Here is a 25,904-nt window from a genome sequence, read left to right on the forward strand (position 1 = left end):
GTGAGTGAGTGTCGGTGAATAGGGTCCTTCTCAGTGTAAAGGGCTGGTGGGGCTTGCCTGCCTAGCCCCTGTTTGCCTAATAGGAATTCACTGTTGGAGGGAAGGAGAGTTTGGACTAACCCTTAGATATTCAAGAAGTAGATTTTACCTTGTGAATTGTCCTGTTATTTGGCGGTGCAGAGATTAGGGATCAAGAAAAATATGTCTCAAAACCAGCGCTGGGTTAAATCCAGCTTTGCCTTCATCTGTGAACCAGGGGAAGCAACTAACCAAGGCTGCTGAAAGGAAAAAATGAGAATATTTAATGTTTCACACAGTACCCAATAGGCACTCAATAAAGGGTAGATAATTTTGTCTAGAAAAAGCTTAAAGTTGTATGTAAAGTAAAATAATATCCAAGATAATTCCTCACTTTGAAGAAATGCCAAGTTTGGACTTAAATTTATTTGTAGTTATCCTTAGAACCACAGTATTTGTTTTTAATTGAAATGTTGATGTGAATTTTTCATAAAGATGCATCCTGAATTAGCTGACTTAGCAGGTTTGGTTGAAGAGCAAACCCAAAGTCATGTCAGCACACTTGTGACTTGTCTCTGTCACCACACTTGCTAACTTGTTTCTTGTGATGTCACAGGACTAACAGGCACTTTTTCTTGGGGTCCCTGAATGTGTGGCTTTGTTCTATCCAGAGCTATTGTTGCTGGGCAGTAGCTGGACAGCAGTAGATACACATGTGTGGATATATTGATGTTTTTAAAGATTTCTTCTGTTTAGTTAAGTGAAATTGCCCTCATGTCCCTGTTTGCTTACTGCTGCCAAGAAGGAGCAGTTAGGTTTATCATTGACATTGACCTGAAGTTCCCTATTTGGGGTCTTTCTGACTGTTTGTCCAGACAGTGTACTGTAAGCTTTCCCAGGTCGAACATGACCAGGTCCATAGTACGTGTAAAGCCCTCTGCTTCCCAACATTTGGAATAAAGTGTATTTATGCTCTTAAGGAAGTAGTGTTCAGCTGGAAAAAGCACAGGAAAAATTGAGGCACTGAGAATCATGATAGTTACCAGGCGCTTGTGACAGGCCAGCACTGTTCTAAGTGCTTTACATGTTCTGATTTATTTATTCCCACATGGATATGCATAAGCAGGTGTGACTGTATTTGAAATGCACATTTATGGGCTGGGGGTAAAGGGTGTAGCAGGTACTCAAGCCGACTGCACAGTGCCAGCTAAGGGCTGCTCTCAGGAGAGTCAAGGGCCTGTGGGAGGGTTATCAGATCCCATCCACAGCTGAGGTTTACCAGGGAACAGGAGCATAGCCCTGACATAGGAAAGCTGACTGTAGACCTGAATTGGGAGGGAAAGGTTAAAAGGGAAGGTTGTTGTAGTGTCAGGGTGTGGTTGAGCCTCAGAAGACAGAGACCCCGACACGTTGTGAACCAGTAATGTTGAAGAGCAGTTAGACTTCAAGACTACTCAAATTAGCTTACCTGTCAAAGATTTTAGAATCACTATCTTTCTTTCCACATAGTAGGAAATGCCCATTGGAGAGTGCTTAAAGTTGTGAACTTGGAGATAGGCTTAAATTTAACATTTTAGTGTCACAGACACAGACTGTGCTTAGCCTGCCAATTAAACCCATGTCACAGGGCATTATATATATGCTAGCTAGCTTGTCTTCTCCCCACAGTTTATTCCCAGTCCTTACTCAAGGTCCTTAAAGTTGTGGAAGCTTCCTTCACAACATGGGTAGGTAATGTGCCCCAGGACAGATATGTGTTTCTTGTTAAGTGGGGTGTGCAAATGTCTGAATGGTGCATTGCCCTGAAATCACCTGACTAAATGTAGTTATTCATCACCACCTTCAAAGCCCAAGGCTGACGGTAATTGTGGTGAAGAAACGCGTGAACGCCAGGTTCTTCACTCAGTCTGGAGGGAGAATTCAGAATCCACTTCCTGGGACAGTTATTGATGTGGAAGTCACCAGACCAGAGTGGTAAGTTCTGCATGATCAGATGAAGGCAGTTTCAGGTTTTTGAGGCCTCTGTACTCTGTCAGCTTTAACACATTTACTTTTTAGTTCTTGTACTGTATTATAAATACTAAAGTTTTCAATTAGTTTGAATTTATAATATTACTAAAGCCCATGATTTAGTCTGAAGTGAACAGAGGTTTTGGGTGCAGTTTTGCTTTGGGGGAAGAGGGTTATCTATGGAGTTAATTTACACAGGTCAAAGACTGTCACTGCAGGCTGCTTTTGCATTTTTGTTTCTTACATATGTAAACAGATTTGTTTTCTCATCAGAATGTTCAGATCTGTAAAGCATTTAGTTATCCAAAGGTCAAAAAGTTTCATTTACAAAACATTTGCAGATGAGAAGAGTGGCTTCTGAGTAAAGGACGCTTGTTGTATAACCTGGAGCCACCTATCCAATGCCTTAAGAAAGGACACCAGTAGGGACATCAAAGGGCGCTGAGGGTCTGAGCACACAGGGTTCAGCCGTTAAGTAATGAAGCTTAAGTTTCTTCAGGAACCCTGTTGTGGAGACAGGGATCCAAGGCAGAAGTCTTGTTCATAAAGGCAAGGCAGTGGTCAGTCCAGATGAGACTCTGATGAGAGTGCATACTGGGATGGTTTCTGCTCGTACTTGCAAATGTTTTGGAGCCTTTTAAAAAGGCACCTTTAATCAGGATAAGAGTAACCCAGATGGAAAGTTTATATTTGGAAAGCTTTTCCTATGTGACCTTGGGTAAACAAGGCATTACTGCACTAACTTTATGTAGTTAAGTAATATGGAACAGATATTCATTCTGTTTAGTCACCTCTGTTATGGGATGGAGGATAGAAATTTTATTTCAATATGCATTATGGATTTCTGTGTTTTTCTCAGGCAGATGTTAGTACGGCAGTGCTTCAGAAAGATTCTAAACTATTGGGGAAAACCAGCCAAAGAAAGCAAACAGCTAAGATAGTAACAGTGAGCTCATGTCCTTCAGGGTTCTCTAGCCGTTCAGAGGACCCCCACAATACTTGGTGACATTACTGCTATTGTGACCACCAATTGTTACATCTGAGCTCAGGTGTGACATTGACCCAAGACATAACTGATTTAAACAAATTGAATTGTGAAGTATGAAAACATTTCATTACTTTCTAGTAAATGCTATTTAAAAACAGCTGCTGATGTTATGCAAATACTTGGAGAGGCCCACTTTTAATGAACATAAGAATCATTTTTAGTTGCTAACACTTGGAATGATAATTTGCTTAAACTGGGAACTAAGGTTTTGATTCTATCTCTGGTGTGACTGTTGTTCCGGCCAAGTCTTTAACATTTCTGAAATGTTCATTTTCTAAAACACTGGCATCTATTGTAGATAATTCTGATTTTATGATTTTCTCAGTTTTCAATGGACATAATAATCTGCAGTTAATTGCCTTGTATCTTCATTAGGTTGGGTTACATTATCTCAGGAGTGATGTTTCTCTGGTACCAAGAAAATGAAATAACTTGTGGTATATTCCTTTACATTTGCAATACTTGGTCTTTGGTTCACCATTTGGTTTCTATACTCAGTCTGCTTGCTTATATTCTTTCATGTTGCCTATTCCTGTCAAAGATTTGCTTTAAATCCTTAATGATTGTTAAGTGTATCTTTGTTAAATAACAATGGGAACAACTTGAGGGGGAGAGCAGATTGGGAATGACGGTGCCATACCCAGTTTTCCTCACTGCTGCTGCCTTCCAGAACCTGTTACTGCCCAGTGTCTCCCTCAGAGTGGATGTGGGAATGGAGAACTGTTCGTGTGTACGGCTGTGATCAGCAGCCATATCATGTCTTTCATACATGCAGTATATTCCAGAATATGGTTCTTAAATTTCTGGACTTCAAGAAAGCCCATTATGTCTTGAAGATTAGGTTACATTAGTATATGGGATCATTTTAAGAAAGTAGTCATCTTGATTTTAGCTTTCAAAAAGACAATGCCTTACAACCATGTGGTTTTTCCTTTTGTCATTCCAGGTATGATTTTTTTATCGTGAGCCAGGCAGTGAGAAGTGGTAGTGTCTCTCCCACACACTATAATGTCATCTATGACAGCAGTGGCTTGAAACCAGACCACATACAGAGGTTAACTTACAAGCTCTGTCATATCTATTATAACTGGCCAGTAAGTACTTTTATCTACTCATGTCTGTTTACATCATTGAGATTCACTTTTCAGAAAGGAATTGCTATGTTTTCAAAGGCTTTTTAGTTAATAGTGAGATTCACAGTTTACAGAAATTAGATGTAGAGTAATAGAACCTTGTTCTTTTCCCGTGAAGGGTGTTATTCGTGTACCTGCTCCTTGCCAGTATGCCCACAAACTCGCTTTCCTCGTCGGCCAGAGCATTCACAGGGAGCCAAACCTGTCCCTGTCCAATCGCCTTTACTACCTCTGACAGAAGAAGACAAGATGTAGCCGGGTTTTTCTTCTTGATGTTCTAACGTTGGGATTTTTTTAAGCTTCTGTTTTTTAACTGCTGCCATTCCAGACAAAACTTATTAGGGTATTAGGAGCTCTGGAGTCTTTATTTCTAGTATTTGCTGCTAACAGACTTATAGGTAAAATTAAGACTTTACATTTTATCTGGTTTGCTTCTCAAATGTGTCACAAGGATTTTTGTTTTGGAAAAATGTGGATAAGGTACTTTGTATTATAAACAGACTCTGTTTTTAAACTATTTGAAAAATGTATATTGCGTGTACTTTGAGGAGTGAGCAAGTCCTACTTGTAAACCTATACTAACCTTATTTTTGAAGTGCTTATTTTGAATTTAAAGGAGAGAAAGGCATAAAATGGGAAGCTCACTAAAATCATTTTATTTCAGTATCTGACATCCTATATTTTAAGAGTAAAAGCTCCCATTAAAAAATGACCTCTACAAGGTGTGGGACAGGTGTGAGATTCTGGAGAAATATGCTTATTTTTTATTTCATTTTGGGGCTAGGTGGTCTGTGACAGCTAAAAAAAGATAGTTGTGAAAAATGATATGGGTATATGGGAACTCTTTATTATCTTTTCAACTTTAATGTTATTCCAAAAATAAAGTTCTTTAAAATTTCAAAAAAAAAAAGTTGAAAAATTTTAAATTTTGGTCTAAAGAAACATTTTAAGACTCTTTAACAAAACAGACCAGTAGTCTATATTTATATTACACTATTTATTTTGTTTTGCAACTGGGACATTCTCCAATTCGTTATAAAATAAAACTGAAGTGATTGTCACCATACTTGAAAAACAGTGTAGTTTTTTTTACTTAAAGTATATGCATTTTCTTTCCATTTAATGTGTTTTTTAAACTACTGAAGAGTATAGTCAAAGGATATGATTCCATTTATAAAAGCTAAATTAGTGGCACTTACAAACTTCACTGTCAGAGTCAAATTCTGTTAGGAATTGCTGATATCTGCAATATTAGTAATATTAGAATGGATATCCATAGCTTGTAAGGAAATAAAACTAAGAAGAATGTGTTATGTGATTTTGATAATTGTAATTATTCACATCTACACATTTGTAGGAATTTTCAGGGAATTTTGCAAAGAGCAGGCTTGAAGTTAACAAGTAAGTGTGTGATGAGCTCAACATTGCTTGCATATAAATGTAATGAATGTAAGCATTAAGGATGGTACATGAGCCACTGGACTATACACTGAAGGGGCTGAGTCAAGTTACTGTCTTACCATTATTGTATGTGGTCTTATCAAATAAATGCTGTTTGGAATTAGCCTTATTAGTACTATGAGTGAAAACCTTCTTAGTTATGCAAGCTAGAAATTGCTAACATTGTTTTTGGCTGTTAGCCCAGTGCTTGCCTTAACCTGCTTGAGATCTGACCATAGGAAGATAAGAAACAGGACTGAAGTTTCAGAAGAGTGCCAAAGACAAAAAAATGATGATAAAAGTGGATAAAGGTTGTGACAGTATTAAGGGGCATAAGGAAGTCCAATCATATAGCTGTAAAAGATTGACTTGGAGCATTAATTTTTTATTTATGGATTTTTTTTTTTTAGCTGTAAGTAACCATTTTTTTTTGCTCAAAGTTATGGGTCTTCATGGAATTTTATGGTAAGTCAGTAACTTAAGTCATTAAAGTCTCATTCTTAGGCTTTAAACTAAACACTGAAAGGCTTTAATGTCTTTCAAAGCATGAAAAATTGGTACATGTGGTAATTCTGGAAAAGTTTCAGTAGTCAAGAGACTCACTATATCATAAAGACTTTGTTACAAGGGACAAAAAACTGCTCAAATTAGTTAAGCCTAAAGAGGCATTGATTGGCTTTCTCATTCATACTTGGCAGTGGTTCCCAAATTGGATGTGTCAAACATGACCTTGTGTGCTTTGAATAGATGCCACAGACTGCCAGGCTCCACACCAGACCTAAGAACTAGAACTTCTAGGGGAGTGGCTGGGTGAGCTGTTAAACGCATTCCAGATGGTTTGTCTGGGAATTCTGGTAAATGCTGGTTGAGAAGGTGCAGAGCCCAGATGAGAGTGATACTGGGAACCTTCTCTGTGGGTTCTGCTTCCCTGTGTTCTGGTTTTAATAAAATAGACTTCCTTCAGGGGTGACAGCACTAAATCTAGGCCTGTGTCTCAGCCCCACTCCATGAAAGAAGTGCCGCCTCCACATCAGTTGTAGCAGAACCCAGGCTGTCCACACACCCTGAACCAGAAGACACACATGACCCTCCTCAGCTAAGCCTGGCTCCAGGGCCGCACACTTACTGCTTGCTAAAGGTGGTCTGCGTACAGAAGGGGCAGGCCATTCCACCTGTCCCTAGAGAGACAGGTACAGTGAGTACCTCAAACAACAAAGCAAAAATGGGCTGACATCCAGGTCTCTTCCTTAAAATGAAAAAACATGCACACTTAAGGCTCTAGCATTAAAGACGGTGGTGAGGCTGCCCCTTCTGTGCCAGAGTGTAGTTCTTGAGCTGACCAGAGGTTTGGACGGTGACTTCTCAAAAGTTCATTGCAACAAGAAATCTGCCTATTTTTTGCTGAGGACAGTGCTTTTTCCCCCTTAAAAAAATCCAAAAATGTGGCCCTCATTGAAGCTTTCTATTTAATAGCTTTACATGATACTCCTTAGAGCTCATAGAAATTTTGTGTCACTTGGCATTTCTGTTCACAAGAAGTGTCTCTTTCTGTCCTCTGTGTCAGAAAGTCTGTTTCAACAGTTTCAACCGGATGTGATAAGATTTTTAAGATTTGATTCAAGTTTTTGTGATTGGTATTGTCATTCAGATTCAATATTTCAGGGGGCTAGGCTTAGTTCTGTTTGTATTCATTATTCCAAACCAATTAAGTTGCTAAAAAGTCCAGGGAAAAAATAGAGAAAATATAAATTTTTCAATGGATGGAGTGAGTGGAGAGTTCATGTGCTTTGTAGTGAGATGCACCCCCTACAAGTCACCTTGGTTAATGGGTGCCTGTGCTGCCATCAGCAGGTCAGCAGGGGACCCTCCAAGGAGCCCCTTAGGACACCTCTATGACATCATCTACTCTTAAAAGCCTTTTGCCTATCCATCAAGGTCGCATATCAGTAGGCCCTTGATTGACAAGCTCATTTCCCTTCTTGCTTTCTTCTGGGACACTTCTGCCTTTGATGGCACTCATTCCCCTCACCTCTAGACCACCTGGGTCTGCGGGTGGGCAGGTGTCTTCTTGCTCCTCACTGATGCTTTCAGACCCCTGCAGATACCCCAGACACACTCAGTTTGGGCCTCCTTCCATCAGACTTATCACCCACTTCTCTCTTTTGCGGGCATTTCACTCCCCTGGGGTCAGACTCCCTGCAGGAGACACAGCTCCTGGCTTGCTCACATTGCCCAGTGTACTGTGTTCTAGCTCCTGGTTAAAACACCAATGAAATCCAACATTTTGCCTGCTTGTCTGCTCCCATGCAGATGAACATGGCAGGAGACAGAACACAACCACGCCTCACTGCCCTACCTCACTCGGGACCCGCAGCACCTTTGTGCCACTCAGCATGCCACCTGCCTAGTCTCATGCCTCCTCCTGCACTGTAACCCTCCAGCACTGCCTGCACCCTCACTCCAGCTGCCACCCTTGCCCTCTGCCTGGCTGGTTTTCACACAAGCCCCCATAGAAGCTGGCAGGCTGTGGCTGCACGCATATTCCTCTATCTTTTGTTACTCTGCTGCTGGCTGAAGCTGACCCCACCCACGTGTGCACAGATACCCGTTTACTCAAGGACGTTGCTCAGAACCACAATTCTCCTTGTTCCTTGTTCTTTCCCAGCCACCTACAAATCTGGTTGTTCTTTGCATCCTAAAAAGAAGCCTTTGGGGCCCCCATTGTCCCCTGTAGCTGGTTTCTCTCCCCCACTTAAAGCAAAACTACATTGCCTTCTTCCCCTTCTCTCTCAACCCAGCATTCTTACCAAGTGCTCCACATTCTCCATGTTGCAGGCTGGTCCACTCCCAGCCCTCATCCATAAGCCTGCTAGCGTGCCGACACTGATGCCTCCTCTCCTTGCCACTCTCTCTCTGCCTGGCTTCTGTGGTGCTCCCACCCACTGTTCCTCTCAGTCTCCCTGACCTCTAGTGGTGGAGTGCCTCCAGGCTAGTGTCCCTCTTCTTTCTAATCTTCCTCCCTTAGTAATTCCCTTCAGTCTCGGCTCATTTCCATGAAAATGCTTCCCAGATTTACATCTCCAGCCTTATCTCCTCCCTGGACTTCACACTCAGGAAATAATTGTCTCCTAAAGGAACAATCAAGCAAGTGTCTAATACAATGGTTCTCAAACTTTTTGGTCTTGGAATTTCCTCATCCTCTTAAATTGCAGAGGACCTAAGGGGATTTTTTTTCATGTGGGTTATATTTGTTGATAATTGTCATTATAAATTAATATTTTAAAAACAAAATACAGAAGCCTGCATTCCTTTAACTTAAAATGATGCCATCATCACATCATGTAGCTTCTAGGAAATACTGCACACTCATGAGAATTAGAAAGGCAGGTGACCACGGAATCCTGAAAGTCTCAGAGAACTTTAGGGCACCCAGGCCACACTTTGAGAACCCGTGGTTGAATAAGTAGATTTCTCAAGCCTAATATGCCCAAAGCTAAACTGACTTTCCAAAGATCTCCAGTTAATTGAAACTCAGTTTTTCTGGATGTTCAGGCCAGAACTTCACTATCTTCCTTGAGTCGTCTCTTTTTCATGTCACACTATGGATTCCTCAGTACATCTTACAAGCTTCACCTTCAAAATATGAGTACCCAGACACGTCTGCCCTGTTCCAAGCCACCACTGTCTCTGGCCTGCTGCAGCGACTGCCTCCACTGCTCTTCTGTATTTGCCTTCGCACTCACTTAGAGCTGTATTCAACAAGCAGGCCAGAGTGATTAAGTTGCACATCTCAACATCCTGCAGTGGGTTCCCATCTCAGGAAAATAAGGTCATTGCAAGGGTCAGGCCTGTGACCTGCTACCTCTTCACAGAGCGCTCTGTGCCCTCCTGTCTGAGGTGCTTCCTCCGCCTGGCATGCTCCTTCGGGTTGCCAAAGCATCACTAGCAGAGGGGCCACCTTCTACATTTTCAACATTCCACAAGCATAGAAATGTACCCTTTCTGTTCTTCCAGCTCTAGGTTATCAGTAATACTCTGGCTTGTTGTACTTTCTAGTCCTCGCTCCTGAATGTGAGCTCCAGAGGCCAGTGCTTGTCTTGCTCAGTTGTCCACCATGCGTCTCTATCGGTGGCTGGCATATAGCAGTTTCTCAAATATTTCCCAAGTGAATAACTAAAACAGCCCTCATGTTTCTTAGCACATTAAAGTTGAGGGACCCCTCTGTACTCCACAGTGGTTCCCAGCTCCGGCTGTACATTATGGTCACCAGAGGGCTGTAAGAACTCTTAATGGCAGGGCTCTACCTTGTTCACTTAAGTGAGAACTTTGCCTGAGACCTGGATATACGCATGCAGAAACCTTCCCAGGGCTGGCAACAGCTGGGAAAAGTTACCAGGCAGAGAGGTGAAGCCACCTATGTGAGCAATCAACCACCAGTCAGGCCACCCAGAAATCTGCATCCTAAGTCCCAGCCTCTGTCACCTCAGCACCAGATGTTCTGCCAGCATTGGGTGGTTTTCTTCATGGGTACCTGGACAAGCAGACCCAGCCCAACCATTCCTGTCCAAGCTTCTCATTCATCTGAGCCTAAGTCCAGTGCCAGGTATGAGAGGTGGCAGAAAGGAGCCATTTGGAGAGAGGCTTTCTGGTCTCAGCTGTGGCAGACCAGGGCTGCCTTCACCGTAACAGGCACTTTGCTCCAGTCCTGCCCAGGAGGCAGCCAAACCACAACAGGTTGCTAGGCCATGAAGCACCTGCCATAGGACTATGCATGCTTTTTTTTTTACTCTTCCTCATCCAGCCCCAGGAGCATTTAGCAGTTGAGGTAGAATATGCCTGCCTTTGGATGGCACAAGATCTTGAAACACTTCTACGTCCATCTGCTCTCACTCAACTTGTATCCCATTGTTATTTACTGTTTTTAGTCAACTTTATTGAGGCATAGTTTACATATCAGTGAATCCAATTTTATGAGTTTTGGCAAAAATTTATCTCTACCACCACAAGACTTAGAAAAATGCCTATTTCCTCCCACAGAAGGCTCTTCCTTGCCCCTTGGCAAAGAGCCCTTCCCACCTTGACCCCAAGCAGCTTAGTATCTGCCTTTCACCTGCACAAGAATTTCATGTAAATGGAATCATGGTGTGTACTCTCTTGTGTCTGGCTTTTTCAGTATAGTAGCTCAAAAATTAATCCATGTCATTGTCTGTATAAGAGGTTTGTTTGCTAAGCAGTGTTCCATTGTATGTTTGTATTTCACATTGTTTATTCACCATCAATAAATGGATATTTTGTATGTTTCCTACTTGGGTCTATTATAATAAACTACTATAAAAGTTCTGTTTAAGCCTTTGTGTGGACATAACCTTTTTATTTCCCTTGGATAAATACACAGACATGGAACTGCTGGCTCTATATACTGTCTGATTTTATAATAAGCTGACAGGCTCTTTCCAAAGTAACTGTAGGAGTACAATGCATGAGGGTTCCAGTTGCTCCATATCTTCACTAGTATTTGATGATGGCCTTTTTTGTCACTCTAGTTGGTGTATAATGTTGTTATACTTGGCTAATTACTTGCATTTCCCTGCTGACTGCTGATACTGAGCATCTTTTTGTGTGCATATTTGCCATTCTTACATCTTTTATGAAATGTTTCTTCAAATCTTTGTCACAATAAAAAAAATGGTCTTTTCAAGTTGGAAAATTTCTTCATATATTCTGGATACAAATCTTTTATCAAATATATGAATGTTTCCTCCCAGTTTCTGGCTTGCTGTTTTGCTTTCTTAAGTATATTCAAAGAAGATGTTTTCAAATTTGATAGAGTGCACTTATCAGAGGTTTTTCCTCTTACAGTTTGTTTTGTGTCTTATATAAAACATCTTTCTAGCCAGATTTCTCCGATTTTCTGCCAGAAGTTTTATAGTTTTAACTTTTCCATTTAGGACTGATGTGGTTTTTTAAATTAAATTTTGTGTATTGTGCGAGATAAGGGTCAACTTTTCTACCTGTAAATATCCCATTCTCACTGTAGCATTTCTAGAAAGACCATATTCCCCCCACTCCACCCTCATTGAATTCCTTGGCGTCTTTGTTGAAAATGAACTGAACCATATATGTGTCTGTCTATAATTTCTGGACTCTCTTAAGTTTATTCCTTTAATTTAAATGTCTGTATTTTGCACAAAAATAACACTGTGTTGGTTACTATAGCTTTAGAAGTCTCAGAATCAGGCAATATGAGTCAACCTAGTCCATCTTTTTCAAAATTGTTTTGACTATTCTAGATCATTTGCATTTCTGTATAATTTTTAGAATCAATTTCTAGAAAAAGTCTGTTGGGATTTTGACTGGCATTACACTGATCTACTTGGGGAAAGTTGGCAATTTAACAATATTATATCTTCCTAACCGTGAATATACTATATATCTCTATTTAGGAACTCTTTTATAGCCTCTCAGCAATTCAGAGACACCAGTCTTGTGCATGTTTTGTTAAATTTATCCCTAAGTATTTCATGTTTTAATGCTTATACAACTATTTATTACATTTTTATTTTATTACTAAATATCTGCATTTTAATTTGTTTCTAATTGGCCCCTGCTGGTTTATAGAAATACAGTTGATTTTTATGTGTTGGCCTTGCACCCTGTCATCTGCAAATAAAGACTATATTACTTTTTCTTTTAAAATCGTACACTTTTATTCCTTATTGCAAGGGCTAGAAGCCCCATACAATGTTGACTACAAGTAATCAGACATCCTTGCATTTTTGGGATACAGGAAAGCAATCTTTCATCATTAAGTATGGCGATGGCTGTTAATTTTATCAAGGTGAAATAAATTTCTCTTTCTAGTTTCCTGAACAGGCGTTGAATTTTGTCCAATGCTTTTTCTGCATCTGTGGAATTACGTAGCCTTTCTCTTTTGTTCTGATAACATTAAAATACATTGATTTTTTTCCCCAGAATATTAAACCAACTTTCTTTCCTGGAATGAACCACAGTTGGGCAAAGTATATCACCCTTTTTATATATTGCTCTGTTCAGTCTAATAATATTTTTTTCATTTACATTTATGATGCTATTCTGTAGTTTCCTTATGAAGTATCTTTGTCTAGTTTTGGTATTAGGATAATGCTGGCCTCATGAGTTTGAGCATTTTTGTCTTCTCTGGAAGATTTTGTATTCAGTTGGTATTACGCATTCCTTAACTGTTTGGTCATATTCACCAAAAGTAGCTCATTATTGCTTTGGGTCTGTGTACATTTTCATATTTGGGGAAATCTCTAAATATTTTCAAAAGATTTAGAGAAACAATCCTGGCTACCTTTGATTTTTAAAAAAACAGTTTTTATTGTGGAGAAGTATAACAAAATTTGCCATTTCAACCATTTTAAGTATGTATTGGCAGTAAGGACATTCACACTGTTGTATAGACTTTAAGTCTTACATCAGTATTTCTTAAACTGAAAATTATTTTAAGACTTTCCATTTAATCTAGCACTTAAGGTTTGTTTTGTTTTTTTTACATTAGAGGAGTTCAATTTATTCATGTTTATAACTGAAACTTTGTACTCCTTGACCTACACCTGCCCATTTCACCTCCCCTGGCCTCTGTTAACCACCGTCCTGCTTTGCCCCTGTGAGTCTGCTGTTTGAGATCCCACACACACAGGCAGTGGTCCTCTTTGTCAGCGACTTTTCGTTCTGTAGATGGGGGAGGTGAGCATGTAACAGGAAGGACACTAGGATGGATAGCAATTACAGACTTGTGTACATATTCATAAATTTATGCATTTGGATTATATTTTGATCTTGCCATAGCGTTGGTTTTACCTCTTAGTTGGAATAAACCCTCTTATTTGGAGAATTTTAAAGTAATTAAGGATTTCAGGAAAATTATTTTATGTCTGGGAAGTTAAATTGTGTTTTATGGTCTTTAGTTGGTACAGCTCTTTATTCATATCATTTGAATTCCAAAGTTGCTGAAGAGGAATATTACAAGTATGATTTGAATTCACTCTTTGTTGTACATGTCTGTTCCTTATGGACAACTAACTACCTTTTTGCCACTGAGTGGATTGTCACCAGCAATGCAGCTGTAACAGCATTTTGTGGTAAATGACTCCCAAAACATAGGTCAGAAGTATTGTAGAAAAAGTAGTACCACAAAAGGCAGTTATAAAGTGTTTCTAGTACATGCAGGAGAAAGGAATTCGGTTACGCTATGATGAAAAGTTTAAAACAAAGATAGAATAAATATTGTATAAAATAACAAATTTTATTTCTATAAAATATTTTACACTAACTGTACACATGCACACACCCACACAGTACTGAACCACACATGGAGTAATTTCCTTTTAATATATCTAACACATACTATTATATTACAATTTACAATATAGTTTTTGAAGACACAATGGGGAAAGCTGTCATTCATTTAGAAACCTTCCATAAATTACAAAAGAAAGGCAGTCTGAAAGTATGTATAAAGAGTAAAAACAATTTACAAGTGGACAAGAATTAGAAAATAGTAACCATCAAATACATGTGCCAGCAACGTTGTAGTTTGTTCAAGTGCCAATGATGAAGATTGGTGTGGAATTATTTTGAACAGACTTAAATCGAGGATGTTTGAAGTGTGGCTTGTGCATTACGTGGACTGCTGTATAGGTGTGCTGCTCATTGTTGAATGTGTGGCATTTTGACAAATACTGAAAGTAACTTAAATCCATATGCCATAAAATGTAACACTGAAAGCAGTAAGTGTTACCAGCTTTTTGGTAGGTTGGAGTAATGGTACTTTACCAAAGTCACTCTCTCTCTCTTTTTGAATGATTTGACTAAGTAAACACTTTCTCTGTGTTGCCTGGCTTGCTCTGAGAGACCAAAGGCCAGACTGTAGAGTGCACAGCCTGTACAAGGCGACTGCAAACCACCGTGTCTGTGAGGATAGAGAGCACTGAATGCACAACACAAAGTGTACACTATAGGTTTTATTGGACAGTACAAATCATTGTGCGTTTATAAGGCAGAAACATCAAGGCAGTTAAACTAGGAATTTCAAGACCAGAGCTAAAGTGAGAGTTATGCATTATGAGGCAAGCATTCTGAAAAGGGAGCAGGGTGGAAACCATTCCTTTAAGGGCAGATGACAAATGCGCAAAGACTGGACTCACAGGGAGTGAGCTACAGAGAGCTAGTGGCCCCTGTTTGTTGGTGACCCCCGCCGCCCGGCTGACCTCGGGCATAGAGCGGAGTGGCACGGAGGCTGGGAGAGCACAGCGGCCCTTTGTCCTTGCAGGTGGTGTAAAGTGGATGGTAGTGCAAAGAGCACTTCTCTACTGGTGTCAGGGGAGAAGATTGTTTTTTTAGGAAGTACTTGAGTCATGAAAGCCCTAGTTTGGAATTAAAGAAAATTACATAGATTTGGAAGTTGTCCAGAAGCACATGAATCATTTCACGGCACCCAGCTTTTTCAGCAGTTTCTTGCCTTTGGAAAGCAGCCCCTTTTTCTTTTTCGAGGACATTTCCCTGCCTCTCCCAGGACTACCAGTACCCATAGATGACGTAGGTGACCCCGAATGGAGATGGGCTGTGGGGGATGGTGCGCTCCTTGCTGTACCTGAACCCTCAGGAGGAACCTAGTAGGTACATTGTTACAGTTTATTGAGTGCGTGAGTGCAACAACACCAATCCACTGGGTAACACCCTACTGCCCCGGTTCCCACCAGGAGAAGTAAAGGGGTCCATTTCTCCTTTGAATGCTTAAAGTACCCTCCCGGGAGCACACACCCTCCCCCACAGCATACCTAAGGGAGGGCCTAGCCACGCGTCTGGTTTCCAGGGGAGGGGCGGCCATGGTTTTCCACAAAAACAAAGCTAGGTGATAATTTACTTTGTAAATTAAGACCAAAAGCAGGGAAAAACAATTCCTTTAAATTAGGGTGGTAGTAAAATTGGCTGAGTACCCATCGATAATCTTAAAAGCAAAGGTTCTTAAAGGGAACTTTTGCTGTGTTTGAAAACTACGTGGGTATATAAATCTGATACTGCCCCGTGCGTCTCTGCGGTGGTTAGTATACTGTAGAAACATTGGAGATGGCACACCAGTTGAAAGAAAGGAAAAAAAAACTAAAATGAACCTTAATTATAATCAAAGAAAGCTTAAAGGCCCTTCTTGTATGCTTTCGTTATTTTTAAGTAATTGAAGATGAATTTTTGTCAATATAGTGCTTAATCAGCAGTGCCTCCCAGGCGCAGAGCGTGTTCTAACACAGCGCGTGGTGACAAGCCTCGTTCACGTTCATGATTGGGTGCATGCCCGAGATGCAGAACATCACTGTCCCTCTCCTCCCTTACCTCACTGAGCAAACGTCTTCCTAGTGTGAGTGTTCATCATTCAGCAGGCAAATGATATAAGCCAAGGGGCTTCAAGCTTGCTTAGATTTAAAATCAAGGTCTAATTCTAATGGAAAACAACTAGGAAAGCATCCCAAAGCACACCTGAAGATACCGAGTATTCCATCTATGCAAACATTTGAGCTGCATGTCTCATAAACTTAGTATTGCATTGGTATACCAACCAGTGAGTCACCAACCAATCGTCTGTGTGTTCAGAACACTTACTTGTGCTTTGAAGAGAGCACAAGCACTCTCATCAGATAGAGGTATGGTTACATAAGAATGATGCATCCGGTAGTCGAGCCGGCATGTGCAGTGGTCAGAGCCAACTCTGCATCACTTACGTTCTGCTTGCTCTTGAGTTATGGTTTTTTAAAGTAAAATTCCCTATAGTAAACATTTTTTAGGTTGTGCTTTTTCCAAGAGTGGCTAACAATGCAATATGCAGCTTTAATTATGAGTAGACATTGGAACTCTCTGTAAACAAACAATTAGCTGGTTAAGAAATATGTTCCCAATGTTGGCCTTCAAATATTCTTAATGTAAATAGTAGGAAATGATTATTAAAGATGATTTATTTCACTACCAATTCAGTTGCTTTACAACTGAGACCAAGTAATATCCTAATACTTTAGGTCCGATGGTTTTTGAGACATATTTCTTTTCTTAGCCCACAGTGAAGCCTTAAGTCTACTGCATTGTCCCTTTAAGACAGCCTAAGTTGGTATCTTTATAGGTATCTTCAGTTGCTCACTTACGTGAAGGCTACATTGCCTGATTAAGGTGTGAAATGAACACTCTTCTTCTGTTTCCAAGCAGATGAGCAAAGAAATAAAAATATATATATATAAAAATATAATATATAAAAACTTGCAGTGATGAAATAAAATAAAGATGGACACTAACCATGAACGTAATCTAATAGTTCATTGTGCTTGGCAAGCTCTTTGATCTTGTCAGAGGACTAAAAACCTAGCAGGCATGTAATTGTCATTGCCCACTGGATCTGGGACTGACCAGCCCTACACTTTTAACCCCACTGGAATGTGCTCTGTAGTGTTAGCAGGGCAAGTTCCTACGTGAGTAAAGGCAGGTTGATTAGAATTGAAAGGGTTGTTTTTTGTGACATAAACTTTTAAGATTAGAATTTGATTTTAGGCACAACCCCCATGGAAGGGCAGAGAAAAAATTCAGGGCATATGCTTTTTAGCCCGAGATACAAAAATATCAATGCAAAGGCTGCATTAGAGCATGTACCGCATAGTGGGACTGGAGTTCAAAGAGCTGACTGCATCTGCTTACCCGTTTTGCCTTGGAGCGCACTGGCGTGTCTTGTGAGTAGTGGGACGGTGCGTCAGAGAGATAGACTTCCACATCATCAGGCACTTCTTCTAGGAAGTTTGAGGGGACAAGGCCTTTCTGCCCATTGAGCTCCCCCTAAAAACACAGGGATGGGCAGAAGAACGATTTACTCTATTTTTTCCAAAACCCACTTCTTTACCTAATGGGACACAGCTAGTGAAGAGGCGCACAGAGAGTTCATTCTGGCTCGAAAGCGGTAACTTGCAGGGACTCCAGTGTTTCCAAACTACCTGATCATAAGACCTCGGCAACATGCTGACAGTACAGGGGCCCAGCCCGGCCCCAGAGGCCTTGATCTGGCCTGCCCTGGGGGTACTGAGGGATCTGCGTTTTGGCCCAGGGGCCTGAGCCATTCTTAGGGTCAAGCACATGTAGGAACCCCTGGTTTAGTGGTTCTCAACCCTGGCTGACCTCAGAATCCCCAGGTGGCTTTTAAAAATGCCATTGCTCAGGCACGTGGAACCAGACAGGTGAATTCTATCCCGAGGTGGGGGTGCGTGTGCACACAACAAGTGCCTTCTTGTGCGGGCAACACTGAGAGCTACTGATCTGCTCAACCTCACCTTTTGCATTCCTCTTACATAGGACTCCATTCTCGTTGTAAGAACTCAGGCAATATGGAGAAAATTAAAGTGTTGACACCTCCTCAGAGATTACTGCTTGAGGGTGGTGTATATCTTTCCAGACCTTTCTACTCTTTTACGTATCTATATGCAAGTACATAGATACTGTTACAATCCAAAGGTCCAACTGCCCACTGGGCATCTGAACTGAGCAGGTCACAGCACACCACGTCACTTCTTCCCCACCCCACAATGCTAACCTGCCCCACAAGTGCCCAAAACCAAGTCCAAGGCTGGCTGGCCCCAGAAACCATGGGAGTTTGCATCTGTGTCTACAGGGTTGAGGAGATAGCAGTGAAAGACGCAGCCTACAGCATCAGAATTCAAAACTGGCTCCCAGGACACAGTTGACAGAGTGGAAAGAAAACCTGCAGGATGGGAGGATGTATCTAATAAGGGGCTAATCTCTAGAATTTAGAAAGAACTGCAGTACAACAGAAGGACAAACTGGGCAAAGGACTTGACTAGATATTTCCCCCCAAAAGACAGAGATGGCCAAGAAGCACAGGAAAAGAGGCTCCACGTCAGTGATCATTAGGGAAACGCAAATCAAAGCCCACTTCCACTAGGATGGCTACTGTAAAAATACTTTTTAAACAAAAAACGGTGGTGGTAAAGATATGGAGAAATTGGAACCCTTGGGTGCTGCTGGCAGGAATGAAAATGGTGTAGCCAGTATGGGGGAAACAGTGTGGTGGCTCCTCAAAAAATTAAACACAGAATTACCATATACCAGCAATCCCACTCCTGGGCATATACCCAAAAGAATTGAAAGCAGGGTCTTGGAGAGATACTTGCATACTGTGTCCACAGTAGCATTATTCCCAACAGCCATAAGGTAGAAGAAACCCAAGTGTCTGTTGATGGGTGAATGCATGAACACAGTGCGGTCTCGCCCTACAGTGGAACACTGTCCAGCCTTAAAAAGGAAGGACATGATGCTGAGTGAAATAGCCAGCCATGGGAAAGCACACACTGTATGATGCCATTCACATGAGGTCTCTAGAGGAGTCAGGTTCATACAGACAGAAGCAGACCAGAGGGTACAAGGGAGGCGGGGGTGGGGGTGATGGGTGAACAGTGTTTACTGGGGACAGACTGCCAGTTTCGCAGAAGGAGAAGAGTTCTGGAGATGATGGTGGGGATGGTTGTATAGCAATGTGAATTATTTATTACATTGAACTGTTCACTTAAAAATGATGATGGAGAATTTTTATTTACCACAAATGAGATAAAAATTATAAAAAATCAAAATATTTCTAAATTTAGGAATAGAAACTGATTTAAGAAAAAGAGGACGCCCCAAGTACCTCTCATGCCTTCCTGTGCGATAATCCTTCCTACAACTGGTCTGGCCCCTGCCCTTGCCTTGACCTTGAGAATTCCACTCCTCTGACACGTCCAATCCTCCTTTCTCCGGCTCTGCTATCAGTTTACTTAGAGACCTTTTCTAGGACATCGTATTTCACTATACATGTGTCCCTGGGGACTTCTTCCACACCAATGACTGCGAATAATGTCAGCACACAGACACGTTTCTGTGCAGTCCAGACCTCTCTATAACCCAGCACAGCCGGGTTTTCCACCAGCATCAGAGAAGACTTGTTTCTTTGGGTGAGCACCAGGTGGAGTAGTTGGCTTGTGTCTGGGAACCTGCTTGATGAACACATAAGGCTGCACCCACAAATCCCGTTGGCAGCACATCTGCACCACGGGAGGTGTGTGGAACGGAGACCCACAGTCTCGGCATGTGTGACGTTTGGCAAGTCCTGCTCTGGGTGCCCTGGGTAGCAGCAGATGGAACTGCCACAGGGCCATCTCCCACCTGTCTTCTCAGGCTTCCTGCCCATCTACCAGAAGCGTTGCCATCCCCACTGTGTGCTGCTGCATTGAGGCCACTAGAATCTTCCACATCTCTGGCACCTCAGCCTTGGCAAGAACCCCGTTCAACCCAGAGAGGCTGCCATCTCCCATTCACACCCACCCCTCAATCTCACTGTTTTCTCTCAGCTGTGTTATTCCTTTGTTCCCAAGGGTACTATTGCCAAGGCAGAATCTGGGGTCCCGTGGGCATGGCACTCTTGCCCTAGTGAGTGATTGGAGCTCTGGGTGGGACTGAAGTTACCATCTGTGCACCCTCCTCTGCCATCATCTCTGTTCCTTACCGGGCCTGCTCCAGAGCTGTCACCTAGCCTACAGGAGCCCACCTGCCTCCAGCAGCCCACTTCCAAAACCTTTGACAGGAAAACTTTCTCTAAAAGACAACTTGATTTCGACAGTTCCCCACTGAGACCCTCTACATCTGATCTAGGAAGAAATACGTGAATAGCCTCACGAAGAACCGTGCTCTGTGCTGTATGTCACCAGGCCCTGCAGAGCAGGCTACCTTGAACTGCCATGCGTGCCTGAGGTAGGGAATCTGCTTGCCTCAAGGAGAAACCTGCCGTACCAGGACTGGTTGTCTCTTGGCTATTCTGATAAAATTAATGGGGGGAGGTGGGGACTGGTGCAAGATGGTGACCCTGCTCCCAACCTGCCACAGCAAGCTCCTGGGCCAGGCAGGCCACTTCTTCATGGCCCTGTGGGCAATGCCCAGGGAGGGCAGACCCAGTCAGAACCACCTCACCCAGCAGCTGAAGCCCATCCTGCTAACAGTGGCCAGCTCAAGAGGGGAGGCCAGGGAGGCATTCCAGACGCTAATGGCTTAAACTATTTAGAGAATCTTGTCTATTTGTATTCCTTTCTTAAATGAAAATGTATCTATTACCTGTGCAACAAGCAATCCAGAATATTAAATTGGTACATGTTTGGATGGAAGAAATTTTAATTGTAAGAGTGTGAATATTTTACTTTGTTCACAGTTTATATACATGGTAAGTCCCCCTCTTAGAAGGAACAATGGGGGTCATAGCTGTCTCTGTCTCATACGAAACTCAGTGAAGAGAGACAAGCCAATTAGTCAAAACCTTCCAGCAAGCCATATAAAGTTCACACATAATTTCAGGGGAAAAAAGACAAGCAAAAATATATATATAGAAAATGAATGAAATGGTGCTTCTTGGTGTGTCAAAAACTTACATAATAAAACCCATCTTCATCAATTTCGCCAAAAACAGTAATAATATCTCCTGTGCAAAACGTAAGTTCAGCCTGTAGAGAGAGAATATAAAGCTAGTAGTTTTTGTACAAAGTAGTTGCCTTTTTTAAAAAAGTTCACTTCTCTATTTTTTTTTTATCATTTGGGATATTAATCTCTTTCAATCAAAAGAAGGAAGGTACAGAGTGAATGGATGCCTCTGTTCATAACCTCTTGAAAGTACCTCCAACTCAAAATAAGGCCAACCAGAAGAAAAGCCCCATGCTTTGATTTTTGGCCAGAATTCACAATTGTCACCATGTTCTACTTACTGGTAATACATCTTTAAAACCAGTCAAATAGTTAACTTTTGAAACAGTTAACATTAGGGAAGTGTTCTCTGCAGTGTAAGGACTATTACATAAATATCCTTTCACTGAGTGTAAAATAATCTTTATTCTGTCACTAATTAATGTCTAATAAGTGTCCTCTGTGTGCCAGACACCAGCCTAGACATGGGCACCTAGAATCTACTAAAGGATGCAAAAAAAAGATGCAGTTTTATCTCTAAACATGAAAATGAAGGCAGAAAATTCATATCTAAGAGCCAGCATGCATCAGATATAAACCTAGCCTGCCCAGAAAACTCTGTGGAACCTGAGCTTTGCATCTGAACCACTAGCAGCTAGCTTGTCAGGTATCACAGAAACGCTGTGTAGTGGAGATTCAGATACATCTCATAGTCTTGGAAAGCAGCTCCATGGAAAACCTGCTCTCTCACTTTGAAGGCAAATCCCTTCCCATTCTCACGGGGCACTGAGGACCCAAGGCATGTGGCTCTGCGTGTGGAGGACACTGACCCTTTCCTCCTGCTTTCCCTTGAGTATGTGTGGGAGCCACTGCTTTGCTTTTGTTCAGTGACCACACACAGTGGGCTTTTCTCCCTTCATGATGTCCCTGTTGAGCCATCACCACTAGATGTGGGTCACAGACTGCTCTCCCAGCAGAGATATGGGGAAGCCCAGGCCCCAAGGACTATCATGCCCAAGCGTGTCTGGGGGGCTCAGCAGCTCCTCTAGGCCTGGCCAGTGGTCCCACCATCACTGGTGGTACAGAGAAGGGGAGAGGAGCCCCAGCAGGTTATGTGTGGGCTCCCAAGTGGCTCTGCAGGGCATGTGCAGGGCACTGTGTCCTCAGCCAGGAAGCGGTGTTTAGCGAGTACCTCGACGTCAATGTTCGGTGAGCTTTCTCTCGGGTCATAGTCGTACAGGGCCACCATTCTCCGAGTAGTCACCGAGTGCCACCTGCCACCCCTTCTGTTTCTCTCTGTTTACATCACAAGGAGAAGAAAGCCACCATGAAGTCATTGCAGAATGAGTGGTGCCTCCCTTCCTTGCCCCTGTGGCAGTGGGATGAGATGCCCACTCATAGTGCTCATAGGCACTAGTGACAGCAAGGCTGCATTTGGGGGCCTACCTGGGGTTCCTGGTTTTACATTTTTGCTCTGGATAGCCCCCCTTTACAGTACCAAGAACATCTTCCTTTCTCCAGAGAGGGAGACTTGGAGGAAGCAGGGAATTCTCTCCCACAGTAAATCTGACCTGTGAGGGGCCACACAGGGCGGGTGTGGCTCAGGCTAGTGGGCCACCTGGAGGTCTGACAGCTGCTCTGAGGAAGCCCCACAAACATCATTTCATAAATGCTTGTCCAGGTAATTACTACAAAACCACAAAATCAAGTTATTGTCCCTCACAGCAAGTGCACCAGGGGTCTGTCATCAGGAAAAGCTAGAACAGAAGGGTGGCCTCCCTGCTGGTCCCCCGGGCTCTGCCCCCACTGCTTCCTCCAGTAACTTCCATTGTCAAACAACAGCCGTCATTGACAAGGTGCATGTCGGGAGTGTGCACTCAGGATCTGCTCCTGTCCCCAGCCATGTCCCTATGGACAATGCCCAGGCATGCCCACAGCACACCCAGAGGCCCGAGAAGGGCACAGAGGGCATTCCATGCAGATGGCAGGCGAGCAGACCCTGAAACAGCTGCTCGGAATTCACCAGGGCAGAGCCAGGGCATCTGCCCCAGAGACCTCCCTGTCCACCACTTTCCTTGGGCTTGTGAATGACATTTCTCCTGGAGAAAGTGAGCATTTAAGCCTTTCTTCCAAACATAGCCACTTTTTCCCTATGATTGATTTTGGGAATTCAAAATATACAGATGGAAACTGTTAAAGCCAAGTCTTTTGAAAGCAGCTGAAGTTAGTGATGTTGTTTTTCTGTGGTTTTCCACAGGTATAGGGCCCAGCTGGATGTATGTGTCCCTTCCCTCCAAGTTGTTCAAGAGGCAGCTATACAGAGTTATTAATTCCAGAGGTTCGCTAATTCCACAGGGAATGTTACAAGCATGTGGCAATAACCATACACATGTACTCTTTACGGAAGAATAACAATAAAATTCCCTCTTTCTAGTGCATACTTTGGCCAGTTGTGACAAACTCATATGGCCATACAACCATATAGAACAGTTCCATCCCCCCCAAATCCCTGTGTGCCCTGTTGTTGTCATCTCCAGCCCCAGGTAAGCACTAGTCTGTTTTCTGTCCCAAAACTTTTGCCTTTTCCAGAACATCATTTAAATGGGGTCACAGAATGCAGCTTTTTCCAGATGGGCTTCTTTCATTTGGACAGTGTCTCTGGGATACACTCATTTTGTTGTAGCCATCAGGAGTTCCACCCTCCCTGGGGAGCGGTGCCCCGTTGCACAGATGCCCCCATCATTTGTCCACTTACAGGCAAAAGGCATTTGAGTTGTTACCACTTATCAGTGATTACTGGCCAGACCACTGTGAACAACCACGTATGGTGTTTTTTTGTGTGAACGTAAGTTTCATTTGTCTGGTAAGTATATAGGATCGTATTGTATGTGGATCATGTTATGAATGAATGTTTCTAAGAACCCACCCAGCTGTGTGGCAATGAGGTTGAACCATTCTCCACCCCCGCCCACTGCAGAGAAGCACCTGGGGACGTCCGGTACTCGCCTTCATGGGTGTGTGCTGGCTTTCATTTTCGTCCTGGTTTTCATTTTTACATCACTGGTGATGTTGAGCATCTTTCAATAAGCCTGTTCACCTTCCATATGTTTTCTTCGGTGAAGGATCTCTTCAAATCTTTTGTCCACATTTTATTGGGTTGTTTTCTTTATTGTTGGATTTTAAAATTCTTTATGACTTCTAAATACAAATACCATTTTAGCTGAGCTACTAGCAAATATTTTCTGCCAGCCTGTGGCTTCTCTTTTTATTCTTGTAATGGTGCCTTTCTAAGCTCAGAAGTATTTAATTGTGATGAGTCTAACATCAGATTTTTTCTTCTATGTGTCATGTTTTTGACGTCATATCAAAAATATCCCTGCCTAATCATCGTAAAGTTTTTCTCCTTTATTTTCTTCTAGAAGTTTTATAGTCTTAGTTTTTATATTTAAGACAATGTTTAACATTGAGTTAATTTGTTTAATATGGTGACAGTCTGGCCTGAGATTCATTTTGGACATCCAGTAATTCCAACAACTATTACTGAAAAGACTGTCCTTTCTCCACTGAATGGTCTTTTCACCTCTGTCCAAAATCAGTTGACCACGTATGTGTTGGTGTGTCTCTGGGTTCCACTTACTCTGCTGGTCTCTGCCTGTCCATCCTCCCATCCCTCCTTGTCTTGATTAGCTCACCCATGCCACTCTTAAAATCAGCTTATATGAGTCTTACATTTTGGTTCTTTTTAAAGATTGCTTTGGCGATTCTAGTTTTTTGTCTTTATGTATGGATTTCAGATTTAGCTTATCGATTCTGCCTACATCTCCGCACAGATGTAGACTGGGATTGTGGGTCGCTGTGGGGATATTTGACATCTTGACAGTATTAAGCCTGTGACCATGATGTCTCTTTCTGTTGAGGAATTCCTTGATTTCTTTCAGTGTATGGTTTCCCACATGCAGACTCTGCACATATTTTGCTAGATTCCAACCTAAGTAGTTCTTGTCTTTGTTACATTACTGTAAAAGATGTTAACTTTTTAAATTCAAATTTCAGTTTTTTCATTGCTATCATATGGAAATATAGTTGCTTTCACATCCATTGACCTTGCTCAGCTCACTTGTTCTAGAATCTTTTTTGATGGATTCTTTTAATATTTTCAAATCATCTGTGAATGGAAAAAGTGGAATTTCTTCCTTTCCAGTCTGTATACCATCTCTTCCTTCTTTCACTGCACTAGTTATAATGCACGATGATGGGAAAAGAGATCGTCAGTCTAGTAGACTGAATCTAGACAACATTTCACCTATTAGGTGTGGATTTTAACTTGAGACAGGTTCATTAATACCAAAAAGGTTGAAACATAGTTTAATTTTGTGATCATCCTTAAAATTACCCATATTCTTTGAATATTTGAATCTTGTGTTTGATTTAGAAGTTAATCTAATAGTTGTGAAGTATTAAAACCTTAAGTAAGAATGACATAAAACTTAACTTTCTGCCTACAGCTATTTGGAAAAAGTAGAGATCTTTTTAATGAGTAGATTTTCCTCACACGAGAATAATTAAAGATAATAATTGCAATGTTGCCTAAAACTCACTGAAAATAGTTTCGCTGTTTGTTCACTAGTGCTTGCAGATTGGTTCAAGATAAATGAAAGGATTTAGTATCAATCCAGATTAAAGGGCAAAAATTGTTTATGCCTTTGGGATAAGCAAAATTCACCTGAAAAATGGAAAATATACTACCCCAT

At 41.9% G+C, this 25,904-nt stretch overlaps 2 protein-coding genes across 16 annotated transcripts in view; one reads left to right on the top strand and one right to left on the bottom strand.

The window, feature by feature from the left end:
• Positions 1 to 25,904, top strand: part of PIWIL1 (piwi like RNA-mediated gene silencing 1) — a 58,773-nt gene that overhangs the window by 26,563 nt on the left and 6,306 nt on the right. For 2 of the 4 annotated variants that reach the window (XR_012125962.1, XM_073223959.1), the window contains exons 19-20: positions 1,867 to 1,992; positions 4,023 to 4,170. Coding sequence is in view for 3 of the 4 variants with exons in the window: in XM_073223959.1 (XP_073080060.1) it covers positions 1,867 to 1,992; positions 4,023 to 4,170 (274 nt within the window). In the remaining variant the exon portion in view is untranslated. Of the gene's footprint in view, positions 1 to 1,866; positions 1,993 to 4,022; positions 4,171 to 4,327; positions 12,328 to 25,904 lie in introns of those variants that run through there. The other 2 variants (XM_017664633.3, XM_073223960.1) reach the window with 2 other exon arrangements.
• Positions 13,918 to 25,904, bottom strand: part of RIMBP2 (RIMS binding protein 2) — a 174,492-nt gene continuing 162,505 nt past the window's right edge. For 7 of the 12 annotated variants that reach the window (XM_073223953.1, XM_073223952.1, XM_073223951.1 and 4 more), the window contains 4 exons: positions 22,346 to 22,449; positions 21,126 to 21,197; positions 17,365 to 17,499; positions 13,918 to 15,302 (listed from right to left, as the gene is read on the bottom strand). In XM_073223953.1, coding sequence (XP_073080054.1) covers positions 15,114 to 15,302; positions 17,365 to 17,499; positions 21,126 to 21,197; positions 22,346 to 22,449 — 500 coding nt within the window. In that variant the 3' untranslated portion in view covers positions 13,918 to 15,113. Of the gene's footprint in view, positions 15,303 to 16,619; positions 16,868 to 17,364; positions 17,500 to 21,125; positions 21,198 to 22,345; positions 22,450 to 25,904 lie in introns of those variants that run through there. The other 5 variants (XM_073223949.1, XM_073223957.1, XM_073223948.1 and 2 more) reach the window with 3 other exon arrangements.

The sequence above is a fragment of the Manis javanica genome, chromosome 15, assembly GCF_040802235.1.
Source record: "Manis javanica isolate MJ-LG chromosome 15, MJ_LKY, whole genome shotgun sequence".
In the NCBI taxonomy this organism is placed as follows: Eukaryota; Metazoa; Chordata; class Mammalia; order Pholidota; family Manidae; genus Manis; species Manis javanica.